The following is a 25,585-nucleotide window of genomic DNA, read 5'->3' as shown; positions in this document are numbered from 1 at the left end:
ACTTTTACTCTCCTGGCAAATCCTCTTTAACCTCCCGACTTGTTTGTGCTGCCTACATCCACCAGGCACAGGCCGGGGTGGACCCTCCTCTTCCTCAAACACAGCCAGGCCTGCAGCTTCTCTCGGTACCGACGGGAGCCCCAGAAGTAGAGGAGAGGATTTGCGCAGGAGTTAAAACTGACCACTGGTTTCCAGACCTCATAAGAGATCATCACCGCGTTCAGTAGGTGACAGTGTCCGGTCATGTAGACCCTCACGAACAAGTAGACGGTCCGAGCAATGTGATAGGGCACAAAGCACACCACAAACATAAGACACACGACCAGGAGGGTTGACAGGGACTTGTTGCGCAGACGTGCTGTCCTGGCTCTGGAGATGCTGCCCGCTGTCCTGCAGAAAAGCACCTTGATCATGGAACAGTAACAGGTGACGACGATGAGGAACGGGATCAGAAAGCCCACTATGGCCAGGAACAGACCATATGGGAAGTAAACGTTGAAGTTCTTCGGGTTGGTCATTTCGAAACACACGGTCATGTTGTAAATCACCCCCGAGTGCGCAAACACCAGTGTGGGGAAAATCTCTGCCGTGGCCAGGACCCAGACCGAGCCTGACGCGAACAGGGCGAGCTTTCTGGTCCTGAGGCGCACAGCAGCGATGGGGAAGCACACCCCGAGGAACCGGTGCACGCTGACGCAGGTGAGGAACATCATGCTGCAGTGCAGGTTGACGAAAAAGAAAAACCTGACGGACTTGCAGATGACGTTGCCGAAAGGCCACAGGCCTCCCATGGCGTTGCTGATGATGAGAGGTGGCAGAGACAGCACGTAGAGGAGATCCGCCACGGCGAGGTTGGTCATGTAGATCACCGTGCTGCACCAGCGGCGCGTCCGGTAGCACACGCACCACAGCAGGGCGCCGTTCAGCGTCAGGCCCAGCATGAACACCAGGCTGTAGGACACCGGCAGGAGGATCCTCTTGTAGAAGCTAGACACTGGACACACGTAAAAGTTGTCCATTAACTCGGAGCACTTACTAAACTGGACTTCTAGTTACCAGATGGCGCGCTGCTCCTCACCTGTCCGTATCTCACCTAGCTGCCGTCTAATGATGACGCGTGCTTCGTTTAAAAAGCACCTCATGCAGGTGTTTGTTCAACTTGTGTGTGCCCACCCCACCCATCCACCCCACCCCCGTGCTCCCAGCCCACACCGGTGCAATGCAAACCATTACAGAGCCATATGTAGACTTCGAGCAAACACACACAGCGCGAGGCACAATAGGCTCAGCTGTACTGTTACGCGCTCGGACACGGAGAGCGTGTGCAGATAAACCGGTGCCGGGATCAGAGAGGAGGACTGTCGAGTTGAATCGCACGGTGGACGCGCGCTCTGACGGCGCACATGCTCCACCGCGCAATCCCATTGGCTGCGAGAAAGGTCCAAGTCCGCTCTCTCTCTCCTCCGCTGCCGCCGACTCCAAGCGCTCACTTCATCTGCAGGGTGACCGCGGGGACAGAGCTCGCCATGCTGAGGAACGGCTTGTACAGGTCAGTGCCAAACGCAGCGACTGCTCTCAGTCATTTCAGGGTTTTATTCAGAAGCTCCAGCACCGACATGCTCTGAGGGGTGACAGCATCCCGCATAGCGGCGCTGTCTGCAGCTGGACGCCGAACAGTACAGGCTGTTCACAGGCTGAGGGGCTTGAAGACGGTTTCATATTTGAGAGTTTTTTTTTGTGTGTGTGTGTCTTAACTCGTGTCCTTCCAGAAACATGTACCAGGGAGAGGAGGCGAGGCTGCGCGGCGGGAGCGCGGTCGTGGCTCGGGAGAGGAAGCACCTTGCCCTGTGCATTAATAACCAGGTGAGAGGGCAGAAGACAGCCCATTAGAGTGTATGTCCTGACTGTCAAGTGGACTGTACATGAGAGTCTGTCCCCTTTGGGAAAACGTCCACAGCACATGACGGCATCTTCTTCTTCTTTTGGTGAGGGAACATTTCAGCAATGATGTCATTTAGTTTTTGGGTTCTTTTGTTGAGCAGAGCAGCAAGTTGAGGCTCACAGCAGCAAGTAGGATCCTAACAGAAACCAGACAGCTCATAATCAGCACAAACAATAGGACAACAGTTAGGCAGCTGTTTGCCTCTGGACACAGAGCAGAGACCAATCAGCACCATGGACAGTGAAAGTTACCCTCTGTAAAGCTACAGCAGCTCTTACAGAACTCATTCAGTGTGGTTTGTCACATAGCTTTTTTTATGTTTTGGCTTGAGCTCACTTAAAGATTTCTGTCATGCCAGCAGCTTAAAAGGTCTCATTAATGCTAAACATGGCACCTCCTGCTTTAAATCACTGCATTTCCAGCAGGGAAGGGACGGAGCAAAGCTCAACATGCCCTCCTCCTCCTCCTCCTCCACCTCCTCCAGAACTTGAACAGAGGCATTAAACATGTTATTTGAAAGTCAGGCAGCTCGTTTTGGGGAGAGCAGCCGCTGCAGTCGACTCAATGATGAAGCCGGTTTTGCACGAGTCATCTGCAAAAGTGTGTGACGTGGTGCTAGGGTGAGAGAAGGTGCACAAGTTCACCTGCTTGCATCGGGCTCCTGAATATTTAATGCCAGTGATGTAGTGTTGCAGCATTATCGGCAGCAGGGGATATTGAGCGCGTGAGCTCGGAAAGCTCTGTTCCATCACAGCTTTTGACTCACTCTGCAGTATATTATGATGCTTGCAAACTGTTGTTCGTTGCATTTCGACCACAGGTTCGTTCCAATCCATTTCCACCACACACACACACACACACACACACACACACACAATGAGGAATTTCATTATGACTTTTTCCAAAAATGAAATGTCCAGACTGATCCAGCCTAACTCTGTGAGATGCAGCGTCAGAGGAGCTTCACAAAGAAGCTCTCTGAGCTGAGGACTCACCAGTAATTGGCGTGTGAAATATGAGTGAGGATAGAAATGCAGGTTATTGGATATGGAGGCTGCTCCACTTGCTGTGTCCGTGTGAGTGATTCAGATTTATTGCTGAGGCATGACCCCCCCCCTTCGGAGAAACACATTAATCTATCCGGCTTTTACCCCATAATCAATGGGACAGCTGAATTTTACGGCCGTGGACGCGTGTTGTTAACTATTTTACACAGAGCTTATTTAAACAGCAGTCAAGGCGGGGGTGGGGTTATTGGGGTTAAGCAGGAAATATAGGGGACGCTTCTTGAATCTTGAAAATCATTCAGTATCATGAAGTAAATAGCACGTTTGTATTTGGGCAGAACTCTTACATACAGCACACGTTGTGTCATGGGATCACAGGATGGAGCAGCAGCAGGGGCGATCTGTAACGTATAGAGAAGGACGTACAGAGTGGGAGTGTGGTGCCATGATGGTGTCATATTTCAGAAGTGCATTACTGCCCCCCCCCCCTCCCCAGTGAGACGGCACTGTTTGCACCAGCTCACTTAAACGTCCTGCGATTTGTAATATGAGTCGTAATAACCTGCACGGGAGCGAGATGAGCCAGCACAGACAGTGTGTGTGTGTGTGTGTGTGTGTGTGTGTGTGTGTGTGTGTGTGTGTGTGTGTGTGTGTGTGTGTGTGTGTGTGTGTGTGTGTGTGTTGTAGTTCAGTGCCACCAAAAAAAAGGTGCATCTATAATTTATTTATCATTCATCATTGATATTTATTTATTTGATTAAAATATTATTATATTATTACAGCAAACAGAAAGATGCATGCATGGATGAACACGGGTAACCACACACACACACACACACACACACACACACACACACACAGATGCACAAATATTCCTGCCAATTTTGTAGTCATTTCCATTCCATCCCATCCTATTACCATGTCTTGGAAGACTGGTTTGGTAGAAATAAGTGAGCTTAGTCTTTGATCACTGAAAGAAGCCCCCACACCGGTGGGTGTCTGTGTGTATGTGTGTGTGTGTGAGGGAGAGAGAGAGAGAGATGCATGCTCTCCCTCCCTCTCCATATGTTAACCAGAGCCGCTCTCTACTGGTTAATAGTAGCAGGGAGGAATGGGGAATATAGTCCCAAGCGCTCCATTTTGCATTTTGATAGACCGTATGATCATTTTCTCACTCTCACACCTCCTTCATCTCTGCTCGTCACATCTCGCCCACCTCCACACTTCTCAGAATGTCTTCTTCTCCTCTTCCATCTGAGAATAATCTTGTTCTTTTTTTCTTTTTTTTAATTTTTTTTTTTATTGATGCCCTCTTGCATCCCTCACCGAACATCCCCGGTTCCCTCTCTCTTCAGTCCCTTTTTAAACACTCCACACTCTGCTCTGCGCCAGCGTCGGGCACACACTGTACGGACTCTGCGTGCATTAGCGCTCGCGTGATTGATTAATTCAGTTCAGTCACAATCAGCAGAAACCTCATCAGCACTGGTATTGATATTGATAATGGATCAATCATAATTTCTCAAGCGGAGTCGCTAAGCCTGAGCTTGTCGCAGCTTCTAAATGTGATGATTTGATGCTTATCTCCGGCTTTATGTCATTGTTAATTGGATACTTTTCAGCTGCTGCGTAGCCATAATGTACTGTGACTGCTCCAAACGGGTCTGCTCGGGGAGCTGTCTGTTTTTAGTCATGGCTTCCAAAACCTGTCTGTATGTGAATAGCTTAATTAAATGACATATTATTTGAAATTAACTTTACATGTTGATTTGTTGCTGTTTGTTTTTAATCACTGCCTTACACGGATCAGTTTACAGTGCTTGCCCCAGCCTGCTATTGATGGCCGTGTAACCCCACTGGCCCTGGGAGCTGTGTGAAGGCACAGGTTTCTACTTGCTCTTATCCACTCAGTAAAAGTTTCTCATTTTTATTCTTTGTCGATTTACAACCTTACTGAACTTACTGAATCTGACTGTGTTTTACCTTGTCTCCCTCACTTTTGTTCTCTCTCCTCAAATAGGATTTAAAGCTTTCAGCAAAATTACATAAACACATCAATAGCCTTCAGTAGAAAGAGCTTATTTTACCCCACAGCCATAACACTAAGAGAAGAGAGCGTTTCAAATCATGTAGTCACAAGAACACATCAGTAACACCTACATCTTCTTTTTGTACTCGGGAAGTCAGGCGAAAGAGTAAATGTTGACTTCCACATTACTCCTCGGACGCGCTGCGCATGTAAATTGATTTCCAATGTTACGACTAACAGGCATCTCCATCGGCACAGCTCCTGCTCCTGATTGGAGGCTTCCCCCGGCTGATGTGCAAACTTGAACTGCCAAACAGCCAATAGTCTGACGCAGACATTTCAGGGCATCGCCACGCTGCAATCAAATCCTCTGCCATCACATACGTGTGTGTGTGTGTGTGTGTGTGTTTAGGTGTTGGCACGCTCAGTGCAGTCAGGTGTGTGTGTCTGCATGTGGGAGCAGCTCTCACTGAGAGCGCACACTAGACTGAAAGGCACCAACCACTGACCATCTCTCACATACCGCAGGGAATAAGCTGTGTGTGTGTGTGTGTGTGTGTGTGTGTGTGCGTGTGTGCGTGTGTGCGTGCGTGTGTGTGTGTGTGTGTGTGTGTTAGGCTGGACATTCAGCTACGCCTGCCATCGATCTTTGTGATAGAACTAGGACTCTGAGAAATTATGATTTTAATAACTCATCGGTTAAAGAGCAGCAGACTTTCTGCTATGTGCTGTTGTTTTCTCTCCTTTTCCTTCCTCCTCTCCTTCCTTCTCTCATTTTTCAGCCACATCACACTAATTACTGTCCACCCTCACCTTCCCTAGCCTTTCAGTTTATTGATCACCCTTATTTTGATATTGAAAACAATGTGATTAAACTGTTTACGTGCCCAGCAGAGGAGGGTTCTGCTAATATCCTGGTTTTTATCCAATCAAGAACTGGGCTGTTGATTCCGATTGTCACATCATCGCCAGTAAAGGCTTCAAGAACTGTGTTTCTCCTGTCATTGGATTAGAATTGCTCCCTTACTTTTAAAGCTGGTCTCTGTTCAAGAGAGCCAGGCATGTAACCAGCATGTTGGAAACATAGTCTTGTGCTAATCCATTAAGAGATTTAAAAGCTAAAAGCAAAATCTAACAATGAATCCTAAAACGAACAGGAAGCTAATGAAAGGTCTTTAAAACAGGGGTAATGTGTTCTTCTCTGATGGTGAGGCCATGTGCATCTGCATTTTGATGTAAGACTTCATAGGGAGGGTTACATTACAATCATTACAATGGTGCAGCCTGCTCAGAAAACAAACAAATAAATAAAACAAAACGGAAATACGCCTTTCTGGATCTTCCTTAGAGACGAACTGAAACATTACAAAGATGATATAGTGCGTTTTTAATTATACAGTATATCTAACCGGGGATTCAAAGGACAGATCACAGCCAAATATTACACTGAGATTCTTCACTTCAAATTTCAACTGTGTTTCATAAACATATGTAGAAAGGTCAATGCCATGTTCCAAAGGCAAATACAAATAATTATCACAATATCAATATCACAACATCTTGACTTTGCTGCGAACTGACATGCCAACAGTACGCAGTGTCTAAACTAGCAAACACACTTATAGATGCACCCAAATGTAGACCTACACAAGCTGTGGAACCAAATACACGAATGGGACCAAACATTACGAGCACCCCCAAATGATCCGATGTGATCCAACACGTGAACAGCTGAACGTGTCCTGAGATGAGCCAAACCTAGAGACCGAGCGGGGCTGCTTTGTTGCTTTGGAAGCGCGTCCATCTGCCCAGGCCCATTGAACTTTACAGCTCTGGAGCTGCCTGAGGTGGGCGTCACCCCCCCCCCCATTGGCCTCCAGCCGGCGTCTGGCTGGTTGGCACCTGCAGAGCGCACACATGCTGTTATGCATTAGCAATAGCGTAGCAGTGGTTTCTCCCCACCACTCAGTGTTTATGATTATTTATGCCTATGTTAATAGAGTCAGGCGTGCTGCCACTATTAAGGTTAATAAACAGATAACGGGAACAGAAGAGCCATTTTCCTCTGTTTTGCAGCTATGCCAGGCCGACAGTATGCGTGGGTGGAGGAGCAATTACACATAAACAAAATGCTGCAGATTTAATATTGTATCTCATCGAAGCGCAGCTCCTCCTGTGTCACATCCTCAGCGTGGAGAATGAGAAACACTGTTGACATATTGGTGCTATTTACTCCACAGGAAGAAGTGAAGAGGTATCATCGCTACTGCAACCACAGCGCAGGGCAAGCAGTTCCCAAGGTGGAGAGGTAAGATGCTGCACGGTGGTGTCCCTACTGTCTTATAGAAGAAAAAAAAATCAATCTACAATTAGAGGAGGCTCTTAGGTACGGTGCCTCATAGTGTTAAACATGCACACATATAAGATGAGTTGCAAACAATCTGTGCTGGTTTTGTTGTTTCCGGCCACACGTTTCTGTTTATCTTTCACTTCTGGTTAACATCACAGGAGTCGTCCTCGCAGGAGCGAGGAGGTGGATGACAACAGCCCCCATCGTCGTGAGCAACAGCAGAACCTGGAGATCAAGGCCATCGTGTGAGTATCGCTCGTGGCTTATTTGTGTATCTGTATGTATGTATGCTGCTTTCCTCAGTTTTTTAATCAGTCGTGTGGAGCGTCACAGCACTCTACCTGTGACCTTTAGAAGTGCATTTTATATGTTGCGTAGGAGAGATCAATTTACTTGTGGTTTCAATTCAATATTACTTTCCATTAGGTTTCAGAGTGGAGGTCAGAGTGCACACTTGGGTGCTTGAACCCCTGTAGGCTGCCATCTAACACTATTTTACTTACACATTGGCCCATGCTTTCATAGGTGTAACAGAGAAAGACAGCTCTCGCCTCAGGCTTTAACTGCCTTAAAAGTCAAGGATAGAGAAGAGAAAGCCAATGTTCCTGTGCAGAGATGGTAAGATTGGAGTGCAAAAAGGTGAGAGAGATGGACAGAGGTCAAGTTGAACTGACAGAAACGTCAGAGGCACAGGAAACATGGAGAGAGAGGGAGGGAGCAGGAATGGAGAGATAGAATACGCAAAACAGAATAGAAGTGAGGACAATAGGCCTGGGAGAAGGATGGGGAGGGAGAGGTATTGGACCTAGGAGTTATGGCTTAATTCAATTTGTTCCATTTGGCTCAGCTGGCTCTCTGCTTCACTGGAGGTGAATGTGTTTCTCCATTGGATAATTGATCCTACGCTCCATCCTAGACTCTGGTGCTGGGGCGAGAAGGTAGAGGGTGAGAGACGGTTTAGAAGAGGGGCGAAAGACGTGTGGAGCGGTCAAGTAAATACAAGTGGCAAGAAAAAGTTTGTGAACCTTTGGGAATTTTGTGGTTTTCTGCATTAATTTGTCATAAAATGTGATCTGATCTTCAACTAAGTCAAGAGTTTTAACAAAGTGCCTAAAATAATGACACAAATTCTGATCTTTCATGTCTTTATTTATTATTTATTATTATTTCAGAACAACCATAAAAACCCATAGTGCCCACTTCTGGGTAGAGTAGCCACAGTCCCAAAGTGTCTCCATTTATTATTGTTTGCAAAACTCTAGACTGCTGAATTTCTAAAGTCTAATAAAACACTTTGTAACCCTTTCCAGCTTTTTGTAAATCAACAATTCTTTATTGTAGATCCTCTAAAAAGTTAGTGGTTTCTCCCAGATATAGTAACACCTGACTCCAGTTAGCTTTTTGGAGGTCATTAGTCACTAGTACTATTCTATGGCTGTTCTAAATAAAGACATGAAAGATCAGAATGCTTTTTGTTATTACTTTAGGCTTATTATATTTGTTAATACTCTAAACTTAGATGAAGATCAGATCACATTTTATAACAAATTAATCCAGAAAAGCACTAAATTCTAAAGGGTTCACATACTTTTTCTTGCCACTGTATGTAAGCAGGATTTACAGGGGGAACAAATAGGCAAAGCTAGCAAATATTGAGGGAACAGTGTTGGAGGATGAACATGAACCAAGAATAACAACTAGGTAAGGAAAGGTACAAAAGAAATGAGAGAGGGTTCATGGTCACATCACTAACCACACTGTTTCAATGGTTTACTCTATAAAACCTGTCGTTATTTTATAGATTTCTTCAAAAATTTTCAGCAAAGAACAGTCAGTGGTCAACTTAGTAATTTAACAATAGTACTGTTTAACTTGAAATGTGAATTTGGGACTTGGCTCTATATGTTTCATATGTACAGCAACAATAAATAGTTGTTTCATCGTATGTACTAATAATTTACTGGCTCATTCAGCCAGTCACCAATCGGTTTCAAGCAGAAAATGAACATGACCTTTACTTTTAAAAATCCTGCATGCACCAAATGACTCATCACACTTCACCCTCTACTTTAATTTATCTCCACTTTGGTTATGAAATGCACATGTCACTGATATTTGCATTTTGTCTCCTCGTGTTCCCAGGATCCAGCGTGCCTGGCGTGCAAGCGTGTCCCGCAGGGGGGGCTGCCAGGGACGAGACAAGAACCGTATCAGTCATCGCTGGGGTGAGACGGTGCCTTCGGGGGGCCTGGAGGAGACTGTGATGACCCCCAGTATTTCTGTGGTAAGACTGCATTAAAGACATCAAACGGACAGACATATGGTGCTGGTGCGATAACTTTAAGTTAACTCTTGTCGTATGACAGTAGTCCAGTTTGATCTGTTGTTTCTTCTGAGGACCAGAAGGGAACGGGTGAGTGGATGCATGGATGCGTAGACTAATAAAGAAGACAGCAAAGGAGGGAGCGAGGGAGGGGTGTTTACCTCTAGTGTCATCTGGGGGACTGCAGGGGTTGCATTGGTGGAGGTGGATGGGATGCCAGCTGGATCTGTGCCCAGATCTGTAATTAGCTGTTAATTAGGTAAATTTTCAAAGCTGGTTGATTGATTAATGAAGTGTCTCTGCCCTTGTAGTCGCCCGCCACCCGCCTCCTCACCCCCTTTTTCTTCCAAGGGAGCGCGGGGGAGAATTAAACAGTGCTCACAGGGCATGGCAGCCAAACAAAAGCCAGAGAAAAAAAAAGTCTGTTTGAGCAGCAGATAAACAGTGAGAAGAGAAGGAGGGAGAACGAAACAAAGTGTGTGTGTCGGTGTGTGCCTGTGTGTGTGTGTAGGGGGGGGGGGGGGGCTTTAGATCGCCTCAAGTTCTAAGTGACAGACAAGGACACCCAGGCATACACATAGGCTCAGTCTGCACTGCTGTTTCTCAGTCTGTGTTGGCTCTCGCAGTGTAGTAATCACACTGAGACACACAAACTACCCGCGCACACCTGCCCACGCTCTTTGCAGAGACTCGGCACAGAAAAATATGATGTCATGTCTGCATACTCACAACTGTGTGTGTGTGTGTGTGTGTGTGTGTGTGTGTGTGTGTGTGTGTGAGTGAGTGTGTGTGTGTGTGTGTGTGTGCGCGCGTGTGTGTGTGTGTGTGTGTGTGTGTGGGATGCATTTTTTTTCCCACTCTCTTTTTAAGCACTGCTACTGGAAGGCAAGATACCCTTAGCAAACAGATGGGTTGGTGTCCTGGTGAGACTCTGTGTGTGTGTGTGTGTGTGTGTGTGTGTGTGCGTCTGTGTGCGTGTGCATTGTTTTTAGATTGTTTGTTCTGCTTGAAAGCATTTGTTCATTAGCACTGCAGCAAATGTCTTCCTAATTTGAAAGTTACTGTAACTAAAAAAGCCAAGATGAAAAAAAATATGCACCCCTCCCCCCCCCCCCCCCCCCCCCCCCCGTCTCTTCCTTTGTACTTAGTTTTTTTTTTTTTCTTCAATATCACATTTATTTGAAATATAGATTACAAGTATGGAGATGATATGAAAAACTCATTGCTCCCTCACATGGGAGGGAGGTGGGTAAGGTAGTTAATTCTACTACTCTGCTACATTTCAGAGAGGAATACTGTATTTCTTACTCTGTATTGTCACATTGATCTTGCAGGTGTAGTTGATAGTTACTTCACTGAACATCAGAGCTTTGCAGACATGTACACACCCTAAGTACTTTTTAGTAGGGTGCACAGTAAACACCCCTACTCTACGATGGGTACACAACACATCACTACTTGCTGGTACTGTGCCTCCGTCTATACCACTACCCCAGTGTAACACAGAGCAGACACTGTTTTCCAGTACAGACTTTCTGTCCTCTCTACTCCTTTGCATCACGCTCACTCTCGCCTCCACCTCTGCCCACAACACACTTTCCAGCCTCCAGTTTTTTTGTTTTTTTTTTGTTTTCCATACACACACACACTTTTTCTCTGTCATGCTGTCTCTGTCTGTCCTCGCTCACACTGTATCACTCTGGCTTTTATGCTCTCTGATAAAGTGTCAGGACCAGGTGCACCACACTGTACCTGTTTGTGTGGGCTACTATTAGGTTGCAGTACCACTGTTGTGAGGACGTTTAGGCCTCACAAATTCATATATGTGAGGAATGTCCTTACTGGTCTGTAGGGGAGTAGGAGAGGGGGGAAGGGTTCAAACATACTTCATTCATATTTGATAGAGCTGTAATACAGAATACCACACACGCCCAAACATCGATAATACTCTGCAGGACACACTGAAGATTTTCTGCCTCATCCACTCTAACACGTGAAAACATGCTCAGTCCACACTCTCACTTTCACAAAAGGGTTCAGCTATGTTTTCTATGGATGTCAAGTTGACTTTCTGTGTGTGCATCTTCCACATATTGTCTAGAAATAGTGGGCTCAAGTGTGCTCTGACCCTATACCTAAATGTATTATTTATACACTGACGGATCAAGACCTGTCCATCCTGCTCTATCCATGCCAGTCGATTGTAAATCACTGGGCTTGTTCTGGACACACTGCCGCTGTATGTTGGCTGACTTGGTTGGCTGTGCTGATGACTACGTATGACACTGGTCCACTTTGGTCCTAAATAAAGGGTAACAACAAGGTCACTGTGAGAATATTTACAGTTCCCCTCTCCCAATAGATTAAAATGGTAAGGCCATTTTATTTGTGCTATACACTTAAGACGTGGGATTCAGACGAATAACACGGGGAATGTGAAGCAAAAGATATGTGATCCAAAGTATTATCAACAGAGGTACTGTGACAATAAATAGATCAAAATGGCTCCTCTGGCTGTAAACACTACATTTGTTCATATAAGGTTACAGTAAATAAAGTTGAATTGGCCCCGCCACTGAGACGACTCTTATGTCTGAAAAAAAACCCAAAGAGTCACAAACACGTGGAGTTATGTATTAAATTAGCGTGCAGGGCTTTAATGCAGTTTTAAAAACTGATGTTCACCAAAATGCTTGTTAAACATGTTTAAGATGAAACATTAAAAAAACAGCACTCGCAGTAGTGGAAGCCATGTTTGTAACTTAGCTCCAGGCTAAACGTAACATTTTACACGTGCACTTATCCGGCTGAATTTGAGAAAGATGCCTACTAACTGTGAACTGATTGGCTGATCCTGAACACAGCAGATAGGCTAAACCAGTGAAATCCAACAGATGAAGATCTGCAAGCTGCTACACCACCAGCTGGATTTCCTTGGTGCTTTCTAGCATACAATTAGCAGAAACGTCAATTATCGTTAGCCTCCTTATACAATTTGCTCTGTATTTGGTTTTGAAACTGTTCTTCTGTAATGTGGCGTGAATCGTAGCTTAAGTCTATAAATGTGCGTTTGCATGCGAGTGCTCGTGCATGCCGACTATGTTGCTCGAGTGGATTCCTGTGACTCACAGCTGAGTGTGGCCCTCAGGGATGGTTTAGTGAGTTTTATTTTGGAGATCTGAAAGACAATTAAATACTTAGCTACTGAGCCCGTCATTACAAAGAAACCAATGCTGTAGCCAGGCTGTCTGATCACAGTTGAAATGGCTTCGCTGATGGACAGTTAAGAAAAGAGAAGGACTCTCGGCGAACGAGAGGAAACGGCAGAGAGCTGAGAGAGAAATAAAAACGCATTACATCATCTGTGCTCGGGCTGTGCTAATACAGGTTTGTGTGTCTGTGTTTGTTTGCAAACAGCGTTTGTGGACATTGATCTGTTCCTATCTCTGTGACATGTTTGCACTTTTCTCCCTGCTTCTCTGGGGCCCAGGGGGAGGGAAAGTGTTGGAGTAAGCATTCCTGCAGCATGCGTGGGAGATCATTCTCTCATCTCTCACCACCAAGAGTCTCACAAAGCGAAGTGACTGCTTCATCCATGCCTACACCTCTACCCCCCATCTCCCCCCCTCCCTCCCTAATCCCTTTTTCCCACCCTCACTTTATGTCATCCCTCGCTTTTCCTCCTCCTGCCTCCTGATGCACACACACACACACACACACACACACACACACACACACACACACACACACACACACATCACAAACACACACAGATCCCCCGTTTCTGCAGACAGATGCTAACAGATTACTTGTTTTATTGGTGTCAGTTGGTGTCCCATTTGAAATGAATTTATATACCTCTGGCCCGCAGTTGACATCGATCGGGCTTAACTCATTTAATAGCCATGACATTTGCCTATTAGCTTATTTACTGTCAAAACAGGCCCGGGCTCGGCTGGCTTCCTGAGAGACAGTAACTCTCGCATTTGTATGTGTTAGGAAAGAAAATGTGATCACTGGTGCAAAATATAAACTCCTGAGGAATATTGAGTCCTGGTAAACTCAGCTATGGACGCGCACATAATAAACATATTTGAACACACACTCACAACGCTGTACTTTTACAAATAGCAGCCAAGGTTTGTGTTTGCTTCTAATTGACTAATTTTTTACTGGAAGGAAATATTATTGACAGTAGCCGACTGAACACAACACCTGCAATGTAGCACATACAGCAGCAGAAGTGTCTTCAGAAGTAATGACTGATTTTTGTAGAAATAGAAACTGTTGTGACTGAAGGAATTAGTGCTGCAGGAATGTAGTTTGTGAGCTGCTGTGGCATCAACAATTACACCTGCGTGCATGTTTTCTACACTGCATTTTGTTGTTTATGTTGTACATGCCACAGATATTATTTTAGTTTCAATTTCAACATATGAGGTTCCAGATCAACAGGAGCCAGAACCTCCACATAAAGAGTTTGGATGTTGTTTTTTGCCACCACCTTGGACTGAACGCTAACTTCCATCCATCCATTCATTATCCTAACTGTTTGTCATCTCAAGGGTCACAGGAGTGCTTTAAGATGCTTCCACAGTGGCTTCAACCTTTAGCTCCATGTCATAGACATTAGCTTGTAATTTTAATTTCAATTCAATTCAATTTTGACAGCATGTAGACAAGATGTGGTGGAATGAGGTGTGCATAAGAATAATTACACTGCGTTGGAGCCTCCACTCGTGTGGTTGTGCGACAGAGCCTGTATGTGCAGACACGTTGCCTTTGTTGAAGATAAGTGTCGACTGTTACATGCTCACATCAGCACATGTACTCAGATATTAACACACGTATTCACACATATGCACACATTAAGAGCATGTTGTGACCCTCGCAAGAATCAATGAAAGCTGTTACACATATGCAGAAGAACTGACAAGTGAAAAGGAGCAGAGGTTCCCGATTGATCTCGATGAACGCACGAGGGGAAGAAACGGGGAGGTTGAAGCGGTAGCAAGCATTCCAGCTTATTCTTGCCTTCTCGCCTTATGGCATTTACTTTTCTCTCTGAGCACAGGAACCTGAATCACTTGGTTGGATATTTAGAGCAGCCTGTGTGCTGCATTTCGATGAGAGATTGATAGTTTACAGCTGGCGTATGGGGATTTGATTGGATTCAGTTGCTCACTGCAAACTCCCCCTGAGCCTCTAATTGGTTATTTATCTAGAAAACATGTCATTTAGCTGACATTACTTAAACTAAACAAGCATATAGCCGCATGCAGACATGAACGTGACACATACTATATACACATAAACAGTACTATAACAAACCATAAATCTGCTGGAAGCGTCTCCAAACCATCTGCAGCAGCAATAACAATCTGCTACCTAAGGCTATATGCTTTGCTGTGGTATTGCATTCCCACTTTCCCTCCAGTTATGTTATCTACTCTCACTTCACACTCTACAGCCTCTGGTTTTTCTCTCCTCTCTTCTCTGCCCTCTTTTCCGATGTCTCCCAGTATCCAGCTTTCCCCACCCCTTCGTCTTCCATGTAGGGCTCGTCCCCCTCTTTAGCCCATCTCATACTCATACAGTATAGGCTCAGTCCTCATGGCCAGTGAGTCTGCCATAATGAGCTCCCTGGAGGAGAGAGGAGTAGTGTAAAGAGCAGCAGCAGAAGCGAGGAGAGGAGCTGAGGGTGTCTCTGCCCTGCCCAAGATAGGAAACCTCTGGAATTCTTCACCCCCACCTCCTCAAACTCTGCCTCTCACTATGACTACTCCTCTTTCTCTTTGTCTCCATCACCCCACCATCTCCTCCTCCCTTCCCTGTTTATCAGTCATCCACCATTACTGTCCATTAACCAGATCAGAGGCATTATAATGTTCTTCTGACAGCATTCCTGCTGTGTGTACAGCACTATTGGAGAGTGGGGGTAGGTGGGACACTGGCAGCTATCCTCAGAAGGGAGAAAGAACCGGGCTTGTAGAGTAAAATAAAACGTTTTCATACATAAGAGGACAGTGAAGATGGCAGAAAAAGAGAAAGTCCACGCTGTAAAGCACGTTACAGTGCTTACATTGTGCAATGCGTCCATGAGGTATTCACTGCTCCTCTGCTGTTCAAACCTGAGACAAGTGGATATACTGTAAAAACAAAAGTTCTACAAATCTCATGTCTCTTATACAGTTGTGCTTTTGCTTTTGCCAGCTGCCGAGGAGAACTTTAAAACTTCACCGTCCTCTCTCAGTGACAACCTCCCTTCTGTTATTTAGGTTTGGTAAAGACAACCTTCACGTTAGTCCTCCTCCCATCCAACACATGGAAGCTAAGCTCTGCAGAAAGGAGAGATGAGCAAATGAGGCAAATTATTATATATCTAGGTCTGATCATGTATTTACAGTTTAAGGAACTAAAGTAAAAAAAGACTCATGTCTGTATGTCTATCTCTTTATTTGTAAATCTGTCTCTGCCTATACCAAATAATCATGCAAATGAATATTTCAGAAGCAACAGTGGTTGTATTTCACCTGTTTGTTTTGCAGTAGCAGCCCAGTGAATTTGTATTTTTGCCCACTTGCCTTTCTTTCTTCCTTTCCTTTTTTTTTTTTTTGTTTTTATTTGGATGGATATGGTGAACTCTCTGCAGCAATTGTCAAAGCTTTCCCCACATTTCACACCACAAATACATTTCAGACTGGCAATATGTGCAATTTCCACAATGCTATGGATAAAGATTTGGGCGAGGAGATTTATGAGGCATCTCCTCTGAGTTTACTTTTTGATCGGGGTTGCAGCTGCAGGGCGATTCTCACCGAGAATAAAATCAGATATTGAAATCTGACTTTGTGAGCTTTTAGGCTGGCTTCTGCAAAGCTAACCTTTAACCTCTCATCCACAGTTTTGGATGTGTGCGCTGTTGTATTCCCAAGTGCATTTGTAATATTGGATAAGTGTGTTAGATATATCAATGGATGCTGTGGAGTGTGTGCCAGATTTCTCACAGGCACATTTGATCTCTGTCTGCCCTCCCTCGTGTCTTTGTGATCTATGAGTCGGTGAGTAATGAGTATCTGTTCTTTTACTACACCACAAAGAAAAGAAAACACATTAATGGAGTGAAAAGATAACTGAAGATTGCTGTGGGCTGGATGCTGGGAATTTCTCTAATGCGGTCCTCGTGTGGAAGAGCTGCGTTAGTGTTGTTGGCTGCGAGTGTGCTTTAGCGTGCCGGAGACTCTCCTCAGCCAAGAGCCTTTGCTTTGAAGTTGGGCCTTTGTCTATGATAGATTGTTGAATCTTTAAAGCCCCCGTGGAAGCATTAGCATATGAATTTACATCAACCGCAGAGGTGCTGTATGGGCATGTGTGTCGTGTGCACCCACGTACAGAGCACCTGTCTGGTTGCCCCTGCAGCGGTTTAAACATTGGCCCAAAGTGTCCTCATAATCTTCTACCATCACCATGGCAACAACCGAACTTGCTCAGGATGTCCTTATTTACTAATGCAAATGATGTCCTGCAGCTCTCCGACCTGCCAATCACAATCCTGAGCACATTGTAAAAATTCTTCTGGAAAAGGTGAGAACTGTCAATCTTAACCCCGAGTTACGCAATCGTCACCGAGCTTCAGTTTGTCTCGGTGCACGTCAGGTGCCGCCTAAAGTCGTTGAAGCTGCAGCTTCAACACTGCTACACCGCGTGCACTGTCTGTGCAGGCTTCAAGCAACCCCACCAGCATTTCACCTTGATTTGTTTGCAGATTTCTTTAGTTTGTTAACACACTGCTAATCTCTGGCTTTAATATTCAGTTTGTTTCAATATAAAGCTGTTAAAATAACAAATGGTATAACAAAAGATCATCTGTTGATCTGTCTGTTATTGGCGGATCCATCTGGGATGAGAGTATAGCACTGATCACAAGTCTGATGCTGGATCACCCCCTTTGAGTTGGATTTAACTGAATTGGAATTAATTGAAAGAGTTTAAGTGAGTCAGTTGAGCTCAGGTGAGATGAGGCTGACAGACCGGGGGCACATCGGTGCACTGGCAGTAAAGCAGACATACAGTATAGAGAGCCAGCCCAACCTTTATTTACTGAAAGCATGAGATTGCTGATGCCCGGTGCCTGGGCTGACCCTTTGAAACAGTATGAGCGGCTATCTAAAAGTAACTGAGCAGAACTGCTGCTCCTTTGCATTCGAAAGAGCCAATTCCAGTAGTTCATCTACTCTGTCTGCTCCCCTGTGGAGGTGTTCTAGGTGTACCCTATTGTAAAGAGACCCTGGGCTAAAGCCCAGCATATGGTGGAGGTGTTATACTGCATATCCAACCCGTTTTCATTTTCTGCTTTTGTCAAGCCCTTTGACGTATGATACCAAGGATAAAGGTACCCTTTGGCGTTGGCATGAGACGCGCAGTGTGTCCCATTGACTCCAATGTTAATCTACTTGCTGCAATAATTGACACCCACAGCAGTTGCTCTGACCACGTCCAATCTCAGCAGCGATATTAGACACTGTGAGCTTTGACATTCCCAGTGGATAGAGGAGGCCCAACACTGATTTGTGGAAGTTTGAGAAATGTTTTTTCACAGTGCAAACTCCACATTAATGTATATATGGTTAATATCATCTAAAGCAGTCATCAAATAAAACCATGTTAATAACACAGAATAACTGATCTGAAGAGGGGGCTACAGTTGTTCACTTTGTATTTACTGTGATTATTTCTTCATGTCAGTGTAGTCTACTGTATATTACAGCACGTCACATTCATTTCAGCGTTCAGCTGTGGAGGGTCCTGTTTCTACTCAGTGCTAGAGAGCAATCACAGGTGTTGAGTTTTCTATAGCTCTGTAGTTTTGTGTGAATGTTTGCTGTTGTGTGCTCAGTGACAAGCTGCAATCTGCTACAGCCTAACCAGCAGGGAAGCCTATAGCTAAGAGGCTGCTACTTCCACGTAAAGTGTCAGCAGAGAGCCTCCTTACACATGTGGACACACACGTAAAACACAAACTGACCTGCACAGGATTCAGCTAATCTGCAGGTGTAAAGAACCAACATGCAGCAACTCAGAGAGAGAGACAGAGAGTGTAGAGAACTTAATTTAGAAAGCAAACAAGCTGTTCACAGCTTCCTCATCTATAATGCAGAGAAGAAAGCCCCAGTGTTTCAGCAGCACAGACAGAATCTACATTCACTGGCCACTTTATTATGTACATCTGTACAATCTAATGTAATTCAAAATGGTAGCTTTGCCATGAATTGTACTAATACAGGGGTATCAGTACTGTCTGAAAGTTGATAATTCAGCTTTGTGTTTATTATTAGGGTCACAGTGGTTGGTGGAGTTGTACTGGAATGTGTTTAATGTTATTTAATTATAATATTATAATATGGTATTCCTAACCAGTAAATACCATGTTATGGTGAAACCTAAAATTAAAATAAAGATGAAAGTCTTCATTTTGATAACATTTTGATAGCTTTGTTTCAAAACCGACCAGGCTAATAATGTAAAAACATTTGAGATCCACGCCGGTTTTTATTTATGGATTGGGCACTATTTGTCTTATATAAATCTTTAGGATGGCTCCACGTGCAACACAAACACGACAGTTATCCTCTTTATGCGGCAGTTTCACAAAGGTCTGATCAGTAATGGCAAACAGGAAACACTCTGGATCTGTGTGTGTGTGTGTGTGTGTGTGTGTGTGTGTGTGTGTGAGAGAGAGAAAGGCTTACTCTAATGTTTACAGTAAAACATTTAGTTTGAAAAACGATATCATGCATCAGCTGCAAATGTTCTTCCTGCAGCCATTTAAGTAGATGCTATTTCCTGCTCCACAGTGAGAGAGCAGAGCTGGTAGTAAACCCAAAATACCAGGAGGAAAGTGGCAGAAAGAGAGAAATAGAGAGAGAGAAACGAAACAGTGAGGCCAGGCTGGCGTTAGCTGTTGGAGAGGTCTCCGCAGTGACAGTTGGCGAATGAGCCAAACCCCATGTCTTTGGCAAACAAAAGTATCTGTAGAGTTCTTTTGGAGACAGTTAATTTTTTTTCTCCTCCTGTTTCTTTTTTAATAATAAGGCAGTTATATTTTCCATGTATCACCACAATATAATAAAAACTTTAATATCTCACTAGCACTTTAACATGAGTGCCTTTGAGCTCGCCATAGCTTTGCAGACGTACAATTTTGTGATCATTAAAGTTTGCTACGTGGTATTTATACAGCATTTGGACAAGTTTCCTCTAGAAAGTCCAGATTTCTACTAGTGTACAGTCTTTTGTTCATGTGGATGTTTTTTGGATGTCAGAGTTGGAGTTTAGAGTGAATAAGTAAACATTTGATTGATTATTGTGTGGTATTTGAAACACTACACCGCACCACAGCACCTCTGTCCATCCCATAATGTTGGGATGAACAGAAGTCAGCATGGGGAAACTTTCTCCTTATGCTGGCCACGATGGACAGGTGCATCACATTGCGTCACAGCTTGCTTCATATTGGCTGGGCTCACCCCTTCCCGACACAACTTTAACAGGAATATGATGCAGCTTCACTGCTTTTTGTGCAGGTTGTTTGAGCATAAAAAAATAAATAAAAAAATAAAAAGAACACGATATATCATACAACTAGAAGTTGGCTCCGAGTCATAGGAGACTTGGCTGGCAGAGATAAAAAGCTTAGGTGAAGCATGGGGGTATGAATCTTTAAAACCGTAATGTGCAGCTTTCAGGAAGAAAAATGGCTCATAAAACTATTTCTCTTTTTCCAATTTATGGCTACATGGAACTTTTTAAAGCGAGGATAAAATGAGAGTGTATATTACACTAATTAAATACTGTATGGTAGCACTGTTACAGTACAACAGCTAATTACTAACCCTCAATGGCATCCGGAGGATCCACTTTTTCCTCCGGTTGAGTTTTATTTACTCAGCAGTACAGACAGCTAGTTTACTTCAAGAAGTCCTTTTTTTTTTTCCTCCTTTAATTGGTGCAGTGGTTAACCGTCTCTACCGGTGCTGCTAATGGCTGCATGAGAGCAGAAAGTCAATTTAAAACACAAGACGTACAGAGGAAGAATTACTTGGCTTATAAACTCAGTTTTAATTATCTCTCATCTTACAGACTCTCTATCTTTTTCCATCTCTTCTCTTTCTCTCCCACTCGTCTCACTCTCTGTGTGTTGACTGTTAATTGGCTTGTCTGTCACCCCAAATATCTTTCTCTCTGTGGTGTGTGAGGAATATAAATATACATTTGCTTTTTGCTTTACTTTTTTTTTTTTATTGCAAGTCCCTTGATCGACTTGCACGAAATCAAAGAGAACGTAAAGCAGCTTGGTTCAAAAGGAGATATTATAGTTTGATAAAACTAATATGTGCATGTGTAAATCGACTGATTTAAACCGGAAGAATGTGAAGTTTAAGGAATGGAAACCTGGAATAACCTCAGGCTTGACAAAATAAGTAGAAACTCAGACAGACTTATACAGACAGTCAGATAGCTTTTTCAGTCGAGATCATTTCCAAGCAATTCTCTTTTCATTTTATTCCCTCGCTCTTTCTCTTCCCTCTTCACACTTCAACTAAAAAAAAGTGTGCGACCTTATTAAATCATTTTGGGTGCCTCTCACACCTCTCTCTGTGGCACTGCCGGACAAGGTCAGAATACTGATATGTGGATCACACACATTTACACAGACAGCTCGACGTATTTTATGCAGGGTGCAGAGCTCGGGTAGTGTGATCTGTGATTTCATGGAGCTTGGATTCCAATGTTGCCATGTCTGCACCAACGAAAGTGCCAATTGCCTCCTCATTAACCTGCGATGAGCTGTGCGTGTGATCTAATATCCTATGTCTTTGTGACTCAAAGACAACTTCACATGCACCTGAATACCCCACAACACAGTGCTACCCTAAATGACACTGATGCTTCAAGATTAGCTCTGAAGGTACAACAGGCAGAGAGCTTGATTTGAGCTAATTATCAGTTGTGCTAGAGGTGACGCTGCTGAATTTGTTCTTTTAGCAACAGGCTGCATCTTAAAGTCATTCTTTGACAGAATAGTCTGATATTTTTGGGAAATGTGCTTATTGAGAGTTAGATGACAGGAGTGGTAAAACTAGTAAGCAAAAAAAAAACTATGCTCATCATCTACATTGGTGGGAAACATGCTGCAGCATTAAAGTCGACAGCATCCAAAAACACATCTGCAATATTTCCAAGTCAATGTGTTTGCATAGCCAAACACACTTAAGCTAAATCAAGATCAATCAGCCGCCTGTTGGAAGGAGCTTGACTGTATCAGTGACAGCAGGACTGGTGGTTCTAGTAGCATGTGTAGAGGCTCTGTGTTGGTTATATTTAGCTCCCTGTCTCCCAGACGGCTCTCTGAGCACACAGTCGTCTGGCACTGCAGCCTATTCTGGTGAGAACTGTGGAAACTGGGAACAGTTAATGCCATCCTGTCCCCAACAAAACTAAAGATATGAGCTCCGTATTTCTTACCACTATGTGTGTAATGATAGTCTTCTTTTTTTGCCGAGGTTGTCAGTTTTATTTCACCCCAGCATTACTTGCAGCATAAGAAATCTAGATTTCCCCTTATTCTCCACTTTTTCAATTCTTCTGTGTTTTCCCCTCACCTGTATTGTCTCTTTACCTTCTTTCATTCTCTCCCAGAGCTCGGCTCCCTCAGTAATCTGTCTCGCAGAATGAGTGCTGGAAAGAGGGTTTGTGTTTTTTTGTGACAGTGTGTGATGTTCCTTCTGATCCCACAAAGTGTTTGAAGCTGCATTACATCAGACTCTCCATCCTGCCTCCAAAGCCCCCTCTCTCACAGTGTGTCTGTGTGAGCAGGAAGTGAGTTGAGCTAAGGTATTGATTTTCCCATACATCCTTTATGAAGATGCAAAATCCACAAATAGGCACAAGAATTTTACATATGCCCACAAGACTGTGCATAGACACAAAACGACGCGTGCATCCTGCATACTTTTATACCTGCAGGTTCTGCACAGTACATGCACAGTATGACATCAATACACAGCTGTAGATATATATTCATATATATTCTGCTGCTGCTGAAACACTGGGGCTTTCTTCTCTGCATTATAGATGAGGAAGCTGTGAACAGCTTGTTTGCTTTCTAAATTAAGTTCTCTACACTCTCTGTCTCTCTCTCTGAGTTGCTGCATGTTGGTTCTTTACACCTGCAGATTAGCTGAATCCTGTGCAGGTCAGTTTGTGTTTTACGTGTGTGTCCACATGTGTAAGGAGGCTCTCTGCTGACACTTTACGTGGAAGTAGCAGCCTCTTAGCTATAGGCTTCCCTGCTGGTTAGGCTGTAGCAGATTGCAGCTTGTCACTGAGCACACAACAGCAAACATTCACACAAAACTACAGAGCTATAGAAAACTCAACACCTGTGATTGCTCTCTAGCACTGAGTAGAAACAGGACCCTCCACAGCTGAACGCTGAAATTAATGTGACGTGCTGTAATATACAGTAGACTACACTGACATCAACAGGAAAACCTATGGTACCAAGTATAAGTATAAGTATATATTTTTGAACAGGACACAATGTTGATACATTTACTGGCTTTTCTTAGTGACGATTTGATGCATATTTCATTGAAGGAACATTAAGCTCAAATCTAACTTTTAATTTATATAGCCCCAAATTCACAAATCAATAATTTGCCTGAAGTGGCTTTACAGTATGATAAAGTCAACCAGATGCGTTTTAGAGCATTGAACTGGATAAAGAAACCAGTACCAAAGAAAAAGAACAACAGCGTGAACAGAGCCGACAAAGATACAAGATTTAGTTTGTGTGATTTCTTCCCCACATGTTCAGAAGACGTCATCACAACAGTGCATTTACAACAAAAAATGCAAAAAAAATAAACTCAAAAAGATGGAAAGGGAAGTCAGTTTGCCTTGAGTTACATACCGTTTCTTAATCTTTCACAATGGACTGTGCTGGCTGCTACTTTATCAACAAACGTCCACACATGATCCACACATGGAAAATCTAAAAATCTAGTTTTATATCTCGTTGTCTGTTTCCATATCTGATGCTCTCCACCAATCACAAGATGCCAGATAAATATAGATGAAACAAGAGCAGGAAAGTGGGCAATGAAGGGTGTTTTTTTCTTTCTTCCCATTGTCAGAAACAATCATCAGTGACATTGTGCATATTTCTGTTCATGTTCCTGATTGGGTTTATTTCACAGTAACAGAATACTTCAGTATATGGGGAATTAACGAGGTCAGACATGTAAGACAGAGCAGGGACACTTTAGTGACATGTAATCACAATAAATCTAACATTTTAAGCATGTACTGTTTTGCTACACAGCCTCTGTTACTTCTAGTTTGGTTTTGCAGCCGACACATGCTACATGGTGAGAATATCCTAGCATGGGTTAGTTGAATTCCAAGTGACATCCAGGCTCAGTACAAGCTCAGTGGGAGACCTCCTTCTATTGCAAACGAGAGCCCACCGTGAATAATGCTATGTTAAATGAACTATCTTATCTGATTTCTTATATAGACTGTGGCAATAAATAAAACAGCCAACAGACTGCGCTTGTTAAAGAGAGATTAGTGTAGGTAGATTGTGGAGTCTATCGACTCTCGTGTCCCTGTGTTACTCTGTCCAGTTCCTGCTCACGTGTGGGTGCTCTAGCTCCTTTGTTGGTTTAGCCTGGTTCGGCACTGCTGTCCTTTCCATTCCTCTCTGGTTTCATTCTCTCTGGTCAGATTGTGACAGAGCTGAGTCAGAGGCCTATTGATTCAGGGAGAGACAGATACGAAGGCAGAGGGAAGACAGCAATGTTGCTGCACAGTTTGCTGGTGCGGATCGTGCTCAGACACACGCACACCTCGATTTTCTGGCAAGGACTTGTTGATGTGCAGCATCAAGGAATGTGTTTGTCATTTGTTTCTAATGTTGACCGCGCCCGGAGACACACACAAAGTCATAGCAATGTCTATGAGCTCCAGAGCATATTATTATGGTGTGTGATGTCCCTCCTGGAGGACTCTTTTCAGTCCTGTGGAGCCTATTCCCACGTCAGGCGCACTGACTACCCTGAAAGTCAAGGAGAAATTACTTCTCAGTCTCCCATCCATCTCCTTTTTTCTCACCCTCATTCCCTTGCTGGTGCCATCTGTCACTGTGAGGGCAGCTCCCACAGCCACAGGTCAGACCTCCCTCTTGTCCTTCTCTGTTCCTCTCCAACTTTCTGTGCCCCCCCCCTGTCCAGTGGGACACAGGGTCACTGACTGATATTTATCTAGTGTGCTCTCAGACTGATAAACTGTTTTTTGTCCATGAGTGTGTACTTTTATAACTCTCTTCCTCATGTATAAAGGGATCATTGGGACATTTTTTGCCCTTTGACCAGCTCGTGGATGAAGTTTTTATTCTAGTGCTCAGGGTACAGTTATATTTAGGTTAAGGTGAGTGGTAGGGTTAAGTATTTAGTTTCAAGGTGATGCTCAGGGTAAAGTCTTCAGAGGACTGCACTTTTTCCAACACTGAACTGCTTTTAAGATAACACCAGGAAGGTATCAGTGGCCAAAGCTTCATTTTCATTTTCAACATCAGTTGTACATTAAGCAATTTGAAAATCTTAAGTCTTAAACAAACATGACATTAAAGGATCTGTCACTTTGAAAAGGCAGAAATCCTAAAGGTAGATACGGTTCTCCAACACCGATGACTACGGCATTATTTTGTCACACGTACAGACCCAGAGTGCTGAAGTGTTTGGGTTGTAATTTGTGTAAAACCAACCTTTTTTATAGTCTATCACAACAAGGCTAATGTCCTGTCTTCAACTTGTTTGATTGGTCGGAACAAATATATAAAGCTGCAGCACATGTGCATAAAGTGTTCATC

The 25,585-nt window shown here is 43.9% G+C and overlaps 2 protein-coding genes across 2 annotated transcripts in view; one reads left to right on the top strand and one right to left on the bottom strand.

Annotated features, from left to right (window-relative positions):
- Positions 1-26: 26 nt before the first annotated feature.
- On the bottom strand, positions 27-1,019 carry LOC113171711 (P2Y purinoceptor 3-like). The gene has a single exon (XM_026374305.1). It carries the CDS (start codon positions 1,017-1,019, stop codon positions 27-29), a length of 993 nt encoding a protein of 330 aa, XP_026230090.1.
- A 492-nt stretch (positions 1,020-1,511) lies between these two features.
- The window catches only part of schip1 (schwannomin interacting protein 1), a 171,401-nt gene continuing 147,327 nt past the window's right edge, over positions 1,512-25,585 (top strand). Inside the window, exons 1-5 of the mRNA XM_026379151.1 lie at positions 1,512-1,549; positions 1,770-1,863; positions 7,219-7,286; positions 7,487-7,573; positions 9,471-9,612. Of these exons, the coding sequence (XP_026234936.1) occupies positions 1,527-1,549; positions 1,770-1,863; positions 7,219-7,286; positions 7,487-7,573; positions 9,471-9,612 (414 nt within the window). The 5' untranslated portion in view covers positions 1,512-1,526. The remainder of the gene's footprint in view (positions 1,550-1,769; positions 1,864-7,218; positions 7,287-7,486; positions 7,574-9,470; positions 9,613-25,585) is intronic.

This window comes from Anabas testudineus, chromosome 13 (assembly GCF_900324465.2).
Source record: "Anabas testudineus chromosome 13, fAnaTes1.2, whole genome shotgun sequence".
NCBI lineage: Eukaryota > Metazoa > Chordata > Actinopteri > Anabantiformes > Anabantidae > Anabas > Anabas testudineus.
This window is presented reverse-complemented; position numbering and strand designations above follow the sequence as displayed.

Excerpts from the sequence above, each read along its gene's own strand:
- LOC113171711 (XM_026374305.1), bottom strand. The coding sequence starts at position 1,019 with ATGGACAACTTTTACGTGTGTCCAGTGTCTAGCTTCTACAAGAGGATC.